The sequence below is a fragment of the Chinchilla lanigera genome, unplaced genomic scaffold (assembly GCF_000276665.1).
Source record: "Chinchilla lanigera isolate Chin_1 unplaced genomic scaffold, ChiLan1.0 scaffold00160, whole genome shotgun sequence".
In the NCBI taxonomy this organism is placed as follows: Eukaryota; Metazoa; Chordata; class Mammalia; order Rodentia; family Chinchillidae; genus Chinchilla; species Chinchilla lanigera.
This window is the reverse complement of record NW_004955561.1, coordinates 679744-693684: the sequence shown is the minus strand read 5'-3', so window position 1 is coordinate 693684 and position 13941 is coordinate 679744. Positions and strand designations below refer to the sequence as shown.

The following is a 13941-nucleotide window of genomic DNA, read 5'->3' as shown; positions in this document are numbered from 1 at the left end:
AATAATTTCAGCTATTTCAGGCATGTGTTTACCAAGTTCTCCTATGTCTATGTCTCCTGGACTTGTTCTGAGTGGGGTGGAGTTCTGGGATTGTGTTTTAGTCCTTCATTTTGTCCTGTTTGATATCAGATACAGCAAGCTCAGTTTCCCACTTCAGCAGCTGCACAGCAAAGGCTGTTAGTGTCCCTAGTTTTCCTGTTGGGCAGGTTTGCCCCTCAGTGTCCACTGAGAAGCACTACTTAGTATGGGGTTTTCTGGCAGTTGTTGATTTGTATCTAGTTTTCCCAGGTCTTAGATGTGGGCGTTGGTGTCAGCTGATGGCAGACCATCTGACCCAGCGTCTCCTTGCAGTTCAGGGCGTGTGCATGGCCCACACTTGGGTTGCACTGGTGTGACAATCCTGGTCCAGTGGACGTATGTCCCCAGGCAGTTCAGGGTACAGGCAAAACCCAGAAACAAACTGCAGGGTCGACAATTTGTGAACCATCTGATTCTGTGTCTTCAGTCAGTTCAGGACACATACAAGAACCAGATGCAGGCCGGATAGACAGCAATTACAGACTGCCCATGCTTGTGACCCCCCAGGGGGTCCAGGTGCAAGTAAAGGGTGGACTTTCACTGCTAGACCAGCAGCTCTTGGAGCACTCACTCATTCGGTGCAGGGCATGCATAGGGAGGGCCACCATGCACACCCCAGTGAGAGCAGTCCCCGGGGCTTCTGAGTGAGGACCTCCTATCTGCCACAGGTGCACAGAGGGCAGAGACTCAAACTGTAATGGCAGCAGGGTCCTGGCTCACCTGCTCTTCCCCCAGGAAGTAGATAGGAAATACCTGGCTCTCTCCGCCAGTTTCAGCTGGGAACCGTGGAGGTGGGAGTAAAGCATGGACTCGAACTACAGGACCAGCAGCTCTTGGAGCACTTGCTCACTTGGTGTAGGGTGTGTGCAGTCAGTATGATATTTTTATAAAATTTAGGACAGAGATGAATAGTTTATATTGTTCTTATTTTTAGACACCTGTCTAGAATAAAGCTGTACAAATGTAGACAGTGTGAGCACACCAGCCTCAGAACAGTAGTTAGGGAAAGAGGGAGGAGGAAGAGGCCAAGACCATTTCAACTATATCTATAAACATTTTGCCTCTTAAGAATAGTTTCAAAGCAAAAACGGCAAAACCTTAATAATTAGTTTTGGTGGTATGTCCAGGGTAACCATTATTGTTCACTCCACTTTTATACTGGGTTAGAGAATTGAAATCAAGGGTAAAAAATGAAGAAAGGTAGGTGAGAGACAAGTCAAAGATGCCCTTAGGTGTCAGCCTGAGAAGATGAGTTTTTTTTTCTAGACATTAGAAATTCATTCAAAGTTCTTAAATAGGTGAAGCAATCAACCAAATTTAAAGATGATTAATTTAATATAGTGTATTTGATGGCTTTAAAAAGAGAGACATTGGAGTGAGAGAGAGAGCAGTTATATGTTATTATTATACATATGCACTTACATACATAGTAATGGTGAAAGATAATAGGGGTATGAATCAGGAAGGTTGGTATAGAAATAAAAATGAAAGAAAGTTGGATGTGTGAATGGATGGGTGAATGGTAGTTAACGGATAGTTGATGGATGAATGGATGGATGGATAAGTGTATGAGTGGATTGGTTGGGTTGATGAGTGGATGGATAGATGAATGGATGAACATCTGCTCAGATAGTGAGGCAAGGGCCAGGCCTGGGCACAGCAGGGCCAGATGTACAGAAGAGAGGTCCCAACGTTCACTGATAGGTGGCCAAGATGTCCACATTTACCCTCCTTGATCATGCTTGGGAGGGTTGTTTAGAATGGTCTCTTTTGGAGAAGTAAAGGGGGAGGAATCTTGTGATTAAACCTAAGACTTTAAGAAGGTATTGTTTTTGACATTGTCTTAGCTTGTTTTCCACTGCTGTCAGTGAAGACCACAGACTGAGGAGTTTATAAAGGTTTATTCAGCTCACAGTTCTGGATGCTGCCAGGCCTAAGGCCAAGGGGCCACGTGTAATAAAGGCATTCTTTCTTGGCAGGGACTCTGCAGAGACTGTGGGTGCTGCAGGGATGTGTGGTAAGGCAGAGCAGGCAGTGCTTGCTGAGAGGTCTCTGCCTCCTCTTATAAGGCCACTAATCCAAAGACGGGTGCCTACCCTCATGACCTCATCTAATCTTAATAACCTCCAGACACTATCACCATATGACTTTGGGGGTTGTTTCAACATGAGTGCTTAGGAAGACTAATACCCAGCCCAGGGCAGAAGTGGAGGGTGATATTGACATTAGAAATAACCTGTCTCTGAGTTGGTTTGAGGGGATCACAAACTCAAATGTCTCCCTGGGTCAGATGGAGAATGAAGCCAGGTGGAGGGGATGTAGCCAGGTGAAGTGAGACCCTGGTCCCTATGACCAGACAAAGGGACTGCTTTATTTGAAAAAGGTTCAGGATGCTGGTCATCTGTCATTCCCAGAGAAGCTAAAAATCAAGATTTACCAAGGAAATGTCCTGACTTTTAAACATTAGGGATGCATTCAGATTTTCTGAAAGCATTGATGGGCAAACAAAACATAGCTGCAGACTAGGTGAGCTACCAGGTGGTGGCCTTGCTCTAAGGCAGTAGTGTACCCCAGGGAGAATTTGGCAATGTGTGATGGTAAGTTTGGTTGTCACAACGGGGTTGAGGAGAGAAGATGCTACCAGCATCTGGTGGGAAAAGTCAGGAACACTGCTACCAATCATACCATGTATAGGACACCCTCACCACAAACAGTGATCTGTTCCCAAGGAAGCTGAACTGGTATCAGCTGTGGATGGAGAAAGAGGCCAAGGGGCCAGGCAGGCCTGGGACACCTGCCTCTTGGTGGGCAGTGCTTGAAGTTCGTTGGCCCATGGGGGTCAAAGAAAGGGCTGAGTCTTTCCAGGCCTGGGGATCGACAGCTGCCATCCTTGCATCTTTATGGTCTGACATTGTCCTTTTCACAGTCTACACCCTCCCTGGGCAGGAGGGAAGCAGCTTGCCACCTGACCTTGGCAGGCATGACAGTGATGTGAGAATGTAGATGGCGAGTGGTGGCCTGTTGTCACTGGTTTCCCTAAGATCTGGGTGTAGTGGCTGTAGGACATCATTGGGGTTTTGGTCTTGGTGGAGTATTTGTTTAGATTTCCTCGTTCAGTAGTGTTTGGAACTATAGTTGAGAATATTTCCCTTCCTAACTAGCTCCAACCCTAAAAATAATGGCGATGATGCATTTCAACACCATAGAGTTCAGTGGCTGTAAGCTGAGTGCCTGCTGCTTGGCCCACCCTGGGCTATTGCGAAGGGGTCAGTGAGCAGGAACTGGGCTAACTTCTACTGCTGGCTGAGAGTCTTGCTGATGAAACATAAGCACAGACCTCTAGCCCTGCCCCATCCAGTCCACACTCTACAGATATCTGCACTTTCCCAAGGCGCAGACCTGCCCATCCTGCTCTCCTGCTCAAAAATCTTCAGTAGCTCTCTGCTCTACCCTGAAGGAAGCCAGCCCCCATCAGCCTCCATTCCTTCTGTACCTCCTGCTCTCTCCTGCTGTGCTTCTGCATTGGATACCAGTCTTTCTCTGTGTCTTTGCTTAGGCTGTGCTCCCTCCTCCACTCACCCATTACCCCAAGGCTTTGGATTAGTCAACCTTCCATTGCTGGGACAAAGTACCCGATGTCCATAACTTAAAAGAGAGGTTCGTTTGGCTAATGAATTCATTGGCTCCAGTCCATGGCTGGCTGGCTTGAGTTGGAAACAGCGTGGTGGAAGGGTCTGGGGGAGGAGAGCTGCTTACCTCATGGCAGCCAGCAAGTAGAAAGAGAGGGGGGAAGGGGCCAGAACCCACACTTCCAGGTCATGGTTCCATTGACCCAACCTCCCTCTTCCAACTGGGCCCCACTTCCTAGCTGCACATTCAGCTGTGAACTCATGAATTCCTGGATGAGTGTAACAGCCCTGCAATGCAGTCGCCTTCCAAAAGCCCCACCTCTGAACGCTTCCTAGATCTGAACCATAACAGATGGTTTGTGTTCATCTACAGCAGGCAAGATGGCTCTGGGAGTACTCCCCAGTTTCTCCACCCCATACTCCTTTCTACCTTCTGCCCTAGACTTGTGTGTGTTCTTGACCTTCTGCTCTGCCAACCTGGGAGATTGTGAATGGAGGAGTTGATGAAAGAGTCAGCTTTGTATGCCCCACTCTGGAAGACATCCTGGCCTCACTGCTGGCTCTCGTGAGGATTGGTTCAGCCTATGTGACAGCTTCCTGAGCACTTCATCTGGCTCCATACCGTGCCAGATGGTGCCCTGGTGCCATCTTCACAAGGACTCTGTGATCCCTGTCACATCATCCCACTTTTACAAATAAGGAAACCGAGACTTTAAGGAACTGTCCCTTCATTTGTTCATTCAGCAAACATATTTAATGAGTACCTACAACATGACAGGCTTTGTAGCAGGGCTGGGAAATGGGGCACTAAAGATGTTGTAGATGGATACTGAGAGGCAGACTGTGAGATATCTGAATTTGAACATAGAAGAATGATTAAGGAGTAGTCTTGGGAGGGCAGGGAAGGCAGCAGGGAGCCTGAGTGGAAGCCTCATCCAGCGCTGTAGGGGTTCTCAAGATAAGCAGCCTCTCATACCTGTCCAGGTTGAAACAAGAGAGTCCAGTTTCTATACCGTGTGCTGATCAGTCTTTGGGGGAGGCCGTGCCCTGATGGGTGGGACACGATACCTTGTTCTGTTGTTCAGGCCATAGCTAAAGTGCACTCTTAGCTCCAGGCTGCCTGTTGGCAGTACTCCCAGCAACTTAGGGTTTTGAAGGTCTATCACCAGAGAGAAAGTCTCTTTCCCCCATGGGCTTACATTCCAGCTGGGGAAATAAATGGTAAGGGATGAAGCCAGTAGAGAGGAAAGACCATCACACTGCTCCTTACACAGGCAGGTACTTAGTTCCCAGCTAGACAGGGAAGTTGAGCTGCCATAGGCAACTGATGCAAAGCCTTGCCTCCATTGTGGGTCACTGTGGCTCCAAAATTTACCTCCCCACTGTGTACATGGAAGTGGAAATCACATGGCTTTCACTATAAGCTTGGGCTATGAAAGTCACACAAAGCCTCCATGTCAAGCTAAAGAGCTGGGACTTGACCCTGTAAACAATGGAGAGAAATTAGAGGTGCTCAATGATGTATGTGTGTAGGAAACTCTGTGGGTGTGGGCATATAGAATGGTGCTTAGTGCAAAGAGACCAGCACTAGAGACAGCTTCAGAGAGAGACCTGGGCCTACAGTAAAGACATGCTTGGTTTGGGAACTGGAGGTAAGAAACAGGTCTGGACTCTTAGAGTGTTAAGCTGTAAGAGACAGAACCCTGTTATCCTAAGGCAGCTTCTCTTCTGGTCCTAAGATGCCTGCAGTAGCAGTTGGGGCTGCATGCTTTTTGCTAGCATGGTAGAAAGGCTAAGCATTGTCCACCACATGAGTCCTTCTTTGCAGCCCAGTTACATCATTGCCTCACCCCTGGATGGTAATAACACAACGAGTCTACCATGCAGAGCTGGGATAGGACCAGCTTTCCTGGAAGAACTGGGCAGGAGGTGTAGATGCTGGGTCAGATATGTGGCTCAACGAGGAAGCAGGGAGGGTGGGGACAGGGATAGGTGGGATTGGGCAGTTTGAAGGCAGTGCATAGTGATTGGTTGAAGTGGAGATGAAGGATAAAAATGTGTGAAAGATAAATCCAAGCCCAGGAAGATATCCCAGCATACAAAACTGAGGGATACAGGAATGTACTTCAGGCATTTGTTTTTTAGTAATTTGAGTTTGATGTGACTGGGAGACATCCCATCCATCCTGTTTTGTAACAGTTAAAGATATGTCTTTGAGCTGGAGCTTGAGGTCATGCAGGAAGGAGCCCAGGAGCAAGGCATGGAGCTGAAGACATAGCCACTGGTCCCTGACCTCAGGAGTGTGTCGGGGAGGGGCTGGGAAGGCAAGGCTGGAGGAATTCTGAAAGTAGGACTCTTCTCCGCAGAGCTGCCTATAGGACAGGGTCCCTGTTTGCCGGGATCTGTGCTTGTGTGCACAGTGATGGTACAGGATGCTTGCTGTGTCATTGTTTGAAGATACTGGAAGCCACCTAAATATTCATACCTATGGAGCTGGTTAAATTAATCAACATGCACCTGGTATATGGAATCCCAAGCTGCAGTGTGAAAATGGTTGCAATGGGAAAACACCTAACTATATTGTTAAATAGAAAAATCAAGGGGCAGGTGTATAGGTGCACAGTATGCTCCCATTCGTGCAGTGAGACAACATGTGGTAGGCAAATGTTTGTTTGTACATCCGTAGACTATTTCTGGAAGGCATCTGAAAAACTCTCCCTGTTTTTTCTGGGAGCCTGTGAACCTTGCTCTTTCTTCCTAACCCTGCTGGCTGCTAGAGATTCTTGGCCCATGTGCATTTATCTGTGACAAAGTTTGGATCATAAAAATAAATAGAAAAGACAGGATATCAGATATCAGAGAGGCTCATGAGGCTGGAGATGAGAGCATGCATGGGAGGTATTGGGAGTCTGGAGTCACTGGAGGTAGGGGACCGAGGGAGACTGTGACACTGCCTACTCAGAGCTGCAGAAAAGAGGCAGGAGGGGTGGCTGGTTGGGCTCTCAGGGCCCCACTATGAATGCATGGACATTGCTCAAGGTCCCTGGTGAGCTCTGCACAGAAAGTTCTGCACAGACCTGTTTCATTTTGGATTGGGTCCCCTTTCTTTAGCCACTGGAGCTGGAGGGAGGCCTAAAGTGGTGTTGGATTTTCCACTGCTAGCACAAATACTCAACACCCACAGCTGAAGGTGCAGAGGTCTAATTTGGCTCACTGGGTCAGGGGTTCAGCCTAGGTCAGCTGGTTCCCAGGTAGAAACTTCATGGTGGAATGGTGTGGCAGCAGGAAGCAGAGCAAGAAAATATAGCCAGAGAGGAAAGGGCCTGGACTGGATATAATACCCAAAGTCATACTCCATGGCCACTCACACTCCCAGGAATATGCTTACTAATCCCCTGGACGTGTTTCATCCTGTCAGGTTGACATCACAATGAGCAGTCACATTCTACCCCTTGTCAACTTGACAACCACACAATCTCCCTATCCCACACTTAAGCTCCAAATAGAGACATAAGTAACACAATACAGCCACCCTGAGCACACTCAGAAATGCACCATTTCCCCCCTGCAAGTCTCAATAGTTCCAGCATTCTTCAAGTTTGAGTCAAAATCTCTTCTGAAACTGAAGGCAAACTCTTATCTACGAACCTGTGTAAAAATAAAAAACAAGTTATATAACCCCAAGGTACAATGGCAGAGTAACCACTCCAATTCCAAAGGGAATAGGGAATAGAAAAGCATAGCGCCAAAACAAGACTGAAACACATTGACTGTCATGAGACCCTAGATCACTGTTTCTTAAACCATGTACCCCATTCTCCTGAGATATTAATAAATATGGAGCAAGGAATGCATACTGTGATCTACTAGTTTAGAAGACAGAATTAAAGAAGGATTCTGTGGGGCTTCCCAGAATCTTTCACATGTTAATGTCTCTGAGCCACAAGGCTGAGGAAGTGATGTGCACAGTTCCTCCAATTATGAGACTAGGAAATTTCTTTTGCAAGGAGACTCTTTCTGGGGATTTGTTTCATGGACACGAGTTGAGGAAGTCAGATCTAGATCGGTGATGTCTATGTTGATTTCTGAACCCCTTCTTACCCCATTTCAGACAGTCTTGCCCTTACTGTGTTAAAAACAAACTGATAGATGCAACCTGCAAACTTTTCTCCTGCTGATATTTAAGAAACTTTTCATCAACAGCTAATGTTTGCACATGATTATGGGGGGCAGCATGACGATTCTGTGTGTATGCGCTATGTGATGGTGAAGCCAAAATAATTAGCATCTCCGTCTTCTCTGATGTTGGTCATTTACAGAAATGTTGATGTTGATATTGGTTCCTTCATCTTCCAGAGCAAGGAGATCGGCCTGCAGATGCACGAGGAGCTCCTGAAGGTGACCAATGAGCTGTACACAGTAAGTTCTGCAGCTGTGTGAGCCTGGGGCTGCCTGCTGTCAGCACCCAGTGTGGACGGGGTGCGGCAGAGGTCTGGGGTGAATGTGAGCCTTTGTGTCTTGTGCTGGAGTGACAATGGCTCATCATTTTGGGAAGGACCAACGCATAGCCCCAGCTTCGAATTCTTTGCAATTGATTCTGGTCCCAGCTCAACCCAGGCTCTTTGTGTTTCTAAAATGACATCAGGCACAACTTTACAGCTTCAACCTACCATCAGACCCTCTGTCCTTAATATTTTTCTCTAAATTGACCCCACCCCCTCTTTTATAAATCTTCCAATCTTCTTCAATTAGAGGGGAAGCAACCTTGTGTAGGAAAGAACACCCATCTAGAGGAAGTTGGGCCTGGCTTCATGGCCCTGCCATACAAATGTGAGTACATGCTTCCCTGGAGTGTGGCGATCTGTGTGGACCGTGCTGTGAAGAGAGGGCTGCAAGGGACTGCCCAGTGCTGGGCAAACATTCATGCTATGCCATCGTGTCTTGGGAAAGAATGGAGCACGCATATTTTTCCTGCATTGTTTTGACTCTTTCCTTTCTCCTCCATCCTCCTTTGCCTCTGGGCCATCCCAAGCCCTATGAAGGTTCTGTCTGAAGAAGTGCCACAACCCCATGGCCCCCACTGTCCAGGCCCACTCTCTGCAACACACTTCCAGACTTGCCTAGAAGACTTTCCTCTTAGACAGTGGTTTCCTGCACCGGGAGGTGGAGTCCTGGAGATGGGACGGGGGAGGGAGAGAAGAGGGAGGGGAGAGGGTTAAAGGCGTTGGAAAGGAGGAAGATGTGTTCCGTGTGTACCAGTTACCCCAAACAAACATCACCATTCTGTAATACAAGTATGTGCTAATAAAAAATTGATTTCCTCTTAAGAGTCAGAGTAGGGTATACTTGCACTTCATAAAACAACAACAAGATGGGCAATAATAAACAGCACAAGAAGATGCAAAACAAAAACTGTGTCTTCCACTGCCCTACTCTCTCTCCTCTCCCCTTGGTCATGAGATCACCAGTGTGTAGGCAGTGGCATCTCCTTCCAGGGGTGTTTGATTCACCTGTCAGCAGATAGATAGAGCAGGCCCCACCAATCCATTCCATGTATGGGGTGTCCCTGTAGGCCCCTGCTGTCTCTTCCTGGGAGCTGTGTCTCGGCTGTCTTCTCTCATGAGTATGCCTGTCACAGACCATGCTGCTCTGAACGCTTCTGCATGCTGATGCATTTCATCCTACCACAACCCTTCCAGCAGGGGCAATTATTACCGCCTTATAGAGGCATGGCACAGAGAGGCTAGATTGCACACCCAGGGCCAGCCTGATGGAGAGTGGCTGAGGCTATGCCGGACTCCATGTACTGAAGCACTCCTCAGAGCTACTTAAATAATAGTGAAACTATAGAAATGTATGTGCACTGCAGTTGTCCCTTGGTGTGCATGAGGGTTGGATCCAGGACCTCCTGCAGGTACCAAAGCTTGCAGATATTCAAGTCCTTTATATAAAGTGGTGTATTATTTGCACAGAACGTATGCACATTCTCCCATATTCCTGAACTCATCTCTAGGTGACTTGTGACATCTAACATAATGCAAATGCTGCGGCACTCACTGTTATACTGTATTGTTTAGGGAATCACGGACGGAGGAAATTCTGTATGTATTCAGTGCAGATGCAGCTTTTTCTCAAGTATTTTCTACCTGTGGTTGGTTGAATCCAAGGATGTGAACCTGCAGATGCTTAGGACTGGTGATGCTCCCTACATTTATTTTGGGAGGAGATGTGAGCACATGAAAGACAACGTGGGAGCTCGAGCAGCATGGCTCGCACTCACTGGTGGCTGTGGTGCAAGACTGGTCAGCACCACACTGAGCCTTCCCCCCTGATGCACCAAGAGCAATGAAGGTTAACGACATGTAGGTGACATTCACAGTCATCTTGCTCACACAATTCCCTCCTCCTGCCTCAGCAGCTCTGGCTCAGGCAAGTTCACTGGAGTGAAGGTGCCGATCCTGAGGGGCTTCAGGGCTCCTGTGAGCATCTGTCTGTGCCACTCTGCCCAGGTGGAGGCTCAGCCGGGGCAGCTTTTCAGGGTGTCACACACTGCCCAGGTGTCTGTTCAAGGTCCCTGGAAGGATCAGGAGCAGAGGTCTCACTCACAGAGGCCGCCTTACCTCCCCAGCTCTCCCGCAGAGACACTGGCACACTCAGAGTACTTTTCTTGATCACAGACCGTGTCTAGGCAGTGAGAGGTAGCTACACACGGTGACAGTGAGACACACTGTGGGGAACATGGGAGGTGGGGTGGGGTGATAGTGTCTGCTAGGCATCAGTGAGGTGACGGAGGGGAAATGGCACCCGGGCCGGCCAGGGGACACACTTGCAGTGACAGGGAAGTGGCAGCCGGGGCCCAGGATGCAGGAACTCCTGTTCTGGCTGCCAGTCCTGTTCACTTTTAGCCCTGAGCTTGGCCAGTTGGGACCACAGCTGATTTGGGTGAGTGGGGTGGAAGGAAGAAGGCCTGCCTGCCTTTTAGGGTTCATCCAGGGGTGAGGGATGGAAATCAGGGTAAGCTGGCTGTTTTTAGTCTGTTTTCGGCTGCTATTACTGAATACTGGAGAATGGGTAATTTATAAAATATAGAGATTTTGCTGGTTATGGTTCTGGAGTCTGAAAAGTCCAAGAGGATAGTGCCAGTACCTGGTTAGGGCCTTCATGCTGTGCCACCCATGGCAGAAAGCAAGCGGGCAAAGACGGCAGTGGGAACCAGGCTCGCTTTTGTAACAAATCTACTTTTGCAAAATCTAACCCATTCCTGTAATAACAACATTAACCACCTTTCAAGGCTGATGCCTTGGGGAATAGTTTCCTGATACCTGCATCATGGAGGACACTTTCAAACTGCAGCCCTGTTGTGTAAAAGTGACAGTCTGTGGGGTCCCACAGGAAGTCAGGCATAACTGGATCTGAGGCTCCCGCCTTTGTTTGTCTCACTCCGAGAAGGCAGAGGTACTCGCTGTCTTCCACAGCATCGTATGTGAAGCACATGTTACCTGATAGGTAATACACAGCTCACTGAGTACTTAATAACTGAATGTATCACTGTCCTTTCCCCCTCCAATATACTCACTGGATCTAAGGCAATAGAACTGCACCTGCTCCGTTGTATTTCATTCTTTTCTCCCTCCCTCTCCCCTTCTCTCTCTTCATTCCTTCCATCCATCCCTCCACCCCATCTATCCATCTGTCCATCCATCCATCCACCCATCCATCTATCCATCCGTCCATCCATCCATCCACCCGTCCGTCCATCCATCCATCCATCCATCCATCCATCCATCCATCCATCCACCCATCCATCTATCCATCCGTCCATCCATCCATCCACCCGTCCATCCATCCATCCATCCATCCATCCATCCATCCATCCATCCATCCATCCATCCATCCATCTTTCAGCACCAGCCTCTAGCTCTTTTTGGTTTTATTTTCTTCTGTGTGGGCTTCATGATTTGCAGGCTTCTCCTATATGGTAACAAAGATGACTCAGGCCCTGCAAGCTCACTTTCTCCATTGGAGAGAGAACCCTCTCCTCCTGGTATTTCCAGCATAGTCCCACGGTGGCCTCTGGTTGGCCTGGCTGAATCATGGACCTCAATCATTATGGCCAGGTTAGCATAATATTTCTGATTGGCCAGACCTAGGTCTCATGGCCACCCCAGGATTGGAGGATGATGTCAGTTTCCCATGAACCACAGGGACTGAGAATAGCTTGAGGGAAATTTTGGGGATTTCCTCAAAGATAATCAGGAAATTATTCCTGGAGAAGGACTAGGTGATTCTGGCCAGAGAAAAACAACAAATGTCCACAGAAGGGATGGAGAGGGGAGGACAGGGCAATGCCTCTGACAGCTAGTGCTCTAACTCACACATGATGTTCTTTTACATATAAGCTGCTCCTCAGACCTTTTTGGCTCTTGCTGCCCTTGGATTTAACACTCACATTGCTCCCATCATATGAGATGCTTTACCGTACGCCAGTCCCTGTTTGTGAAGCTCTTCCTTCATGGTCCAGTTTAAATGTCATTTTCTTCAGGAAGCCTTCTGATGCATCCTACATGCCCCTCACTGTGGCACTTACCACATCACATGATAATCACTTGTGTAACCATCTGTGTCCCTACCACAGTGTGATTCTATGAGGACAGAGACCCCAGTGTCTTCTATGCTGTAGTACGTCCTGATATAATACTTAGTATAGGAATTGGCTCATAATGAACTTTTCAACAAATATTTCACAAACAAGGGTGCAGCTGTCATCCTCTGACCAAACAGACTCACAGAACTGTACCTTCTCCAGTCTCTCCTCTCGGTCTCTTTTCCTTTCTCCCTTACATTCACTCAGTGTATTAGTTAGGGGTCTCCAGAGGAACAGAATTTATGGAAAATATCTGTGTAATTATGCAAGTGGATTTACTAGATAGTGTGTGGGATCAGGGGCAGGAGACCATATCTATCCACCCATCTATCCACCTGTACATGCACCCATCCACTCACTCTTCTATCTGTCCATCCATTCTTCTCTCTGCCCACTCACCTACCCATCCAAGCACATTTGTCAATGCATTGATCTGTTGATCCACCCACACATTTATTTACTCATTCATGCAAATATATATTGATACTTGCTGACTGCTGTTTGTGCTACTACAGGGAAGATGATCATCAACAAAGTTCTTACCCTCAGGACTTTAATTCTAATTGGGGCAACATGGTCTGTGTTATGGTTTGTGTCTGCATGTCCCCCCAAATCCTCATGCAGTCATGGGGCGGGTTTCTAGGATTCTTGATTGATCCATGATCCAATGCTGGGATTATGGGTGTGAGAGCTACACCCGCCCGGGGGCGGGTAGTTCGCATACATTGTAAGGGAGGGAAAAAGACTGCTTGCCACTATTCTCCTTTTTCTTGCTGCTTTTGCTGTGTTCTGCATCCATGAACGCTTGCCCTCTGCCATGTGCCACCCTGCCTTGGAGCCAGCCAAGTATGGACTGAAACCTGCACAAACTATGAGCTAAATAAACCTTTCCTTCCTTCATTTTATGGGTCAGGTGTTTTGTCCCAGCAATGAAAGAAAAGTAACCAAGACAGTCTGTAAACACAGAAGATAAATAAATTAAAATACAAATTAAGTTCTACAGAGATCAGAGGCCATGTAATGTGTGTGGTCCGAGTAAAATTTTGGCACTCTTGGCTCAGGAGTTCCTATACCCAGGGGCTGGAGGCAGAGGGCTTGCAGTGCCTAGCAAAGGCCCTATGTGGGAGTGAATCAGGCACACATGGACTGCAGTGTTGGGAAGCTGTTTTCTAACATCTGACCTTTCTCCTGCCCCGGCATTTCTTTTTACCAATGCTGTCAACTCCAGTCTGCTTGCTTTCTTTTGCATTTAAATGAGGGTTTGAAGGACTGTGCACCCAACATTGTGTACACAGAAAAAGGCCAGGTGACAACTGGAAAAGGCTCTGCCTTGGGGCTGAAAGACCGCCCCCCTCAGCTATCAGCTCTTTGCCTGCCTTGCTGTGTGACTTTGGACCATGCATTCACTATTTCTGAATCTCAGCTTTATTCAGAGAGGGGTTCGTGCACCCAGATTTCTGGAGGACCATGCAGCTTTTACTTCTGAGAACCCATGAAACTGAACTTGGTCTGGGATAAACTTCCACATCCCCGTGGGGTCTTTCCCTAGACTTGATCAGAGGGCCCCCCAGTGGAGCCCAGAGAGCTGGA

At 47.9% G+C, this 13941-nt stretch overlaps 1 protein-coding gene across 4 annotated transcripts in view; it reads left to right on the top strand.

The window, feature by feature from the left end:
* The window catches only part of Srgap3 (SLIT-ROBO Rho GTPase activating protein 3), a 223058-nt gene that overhangs the window by 141525 nt on the left and 67592 nt on the right, over positions 1-13941 (top strand). For all 4 annotated transcript variants that reach the window (XM_005413003.2, XM_005413001.2, XM_013509102.1 and 1 more), the window contains exon 4: positions 8064-8126. In XM_005413003.2, the coding sequence (XP_005413060.1) occupies positions 8064-8126 (63 nt within the window). The remainder of the gene's footprint in view (positions 1-8063; positions 8127-13941) is intronic.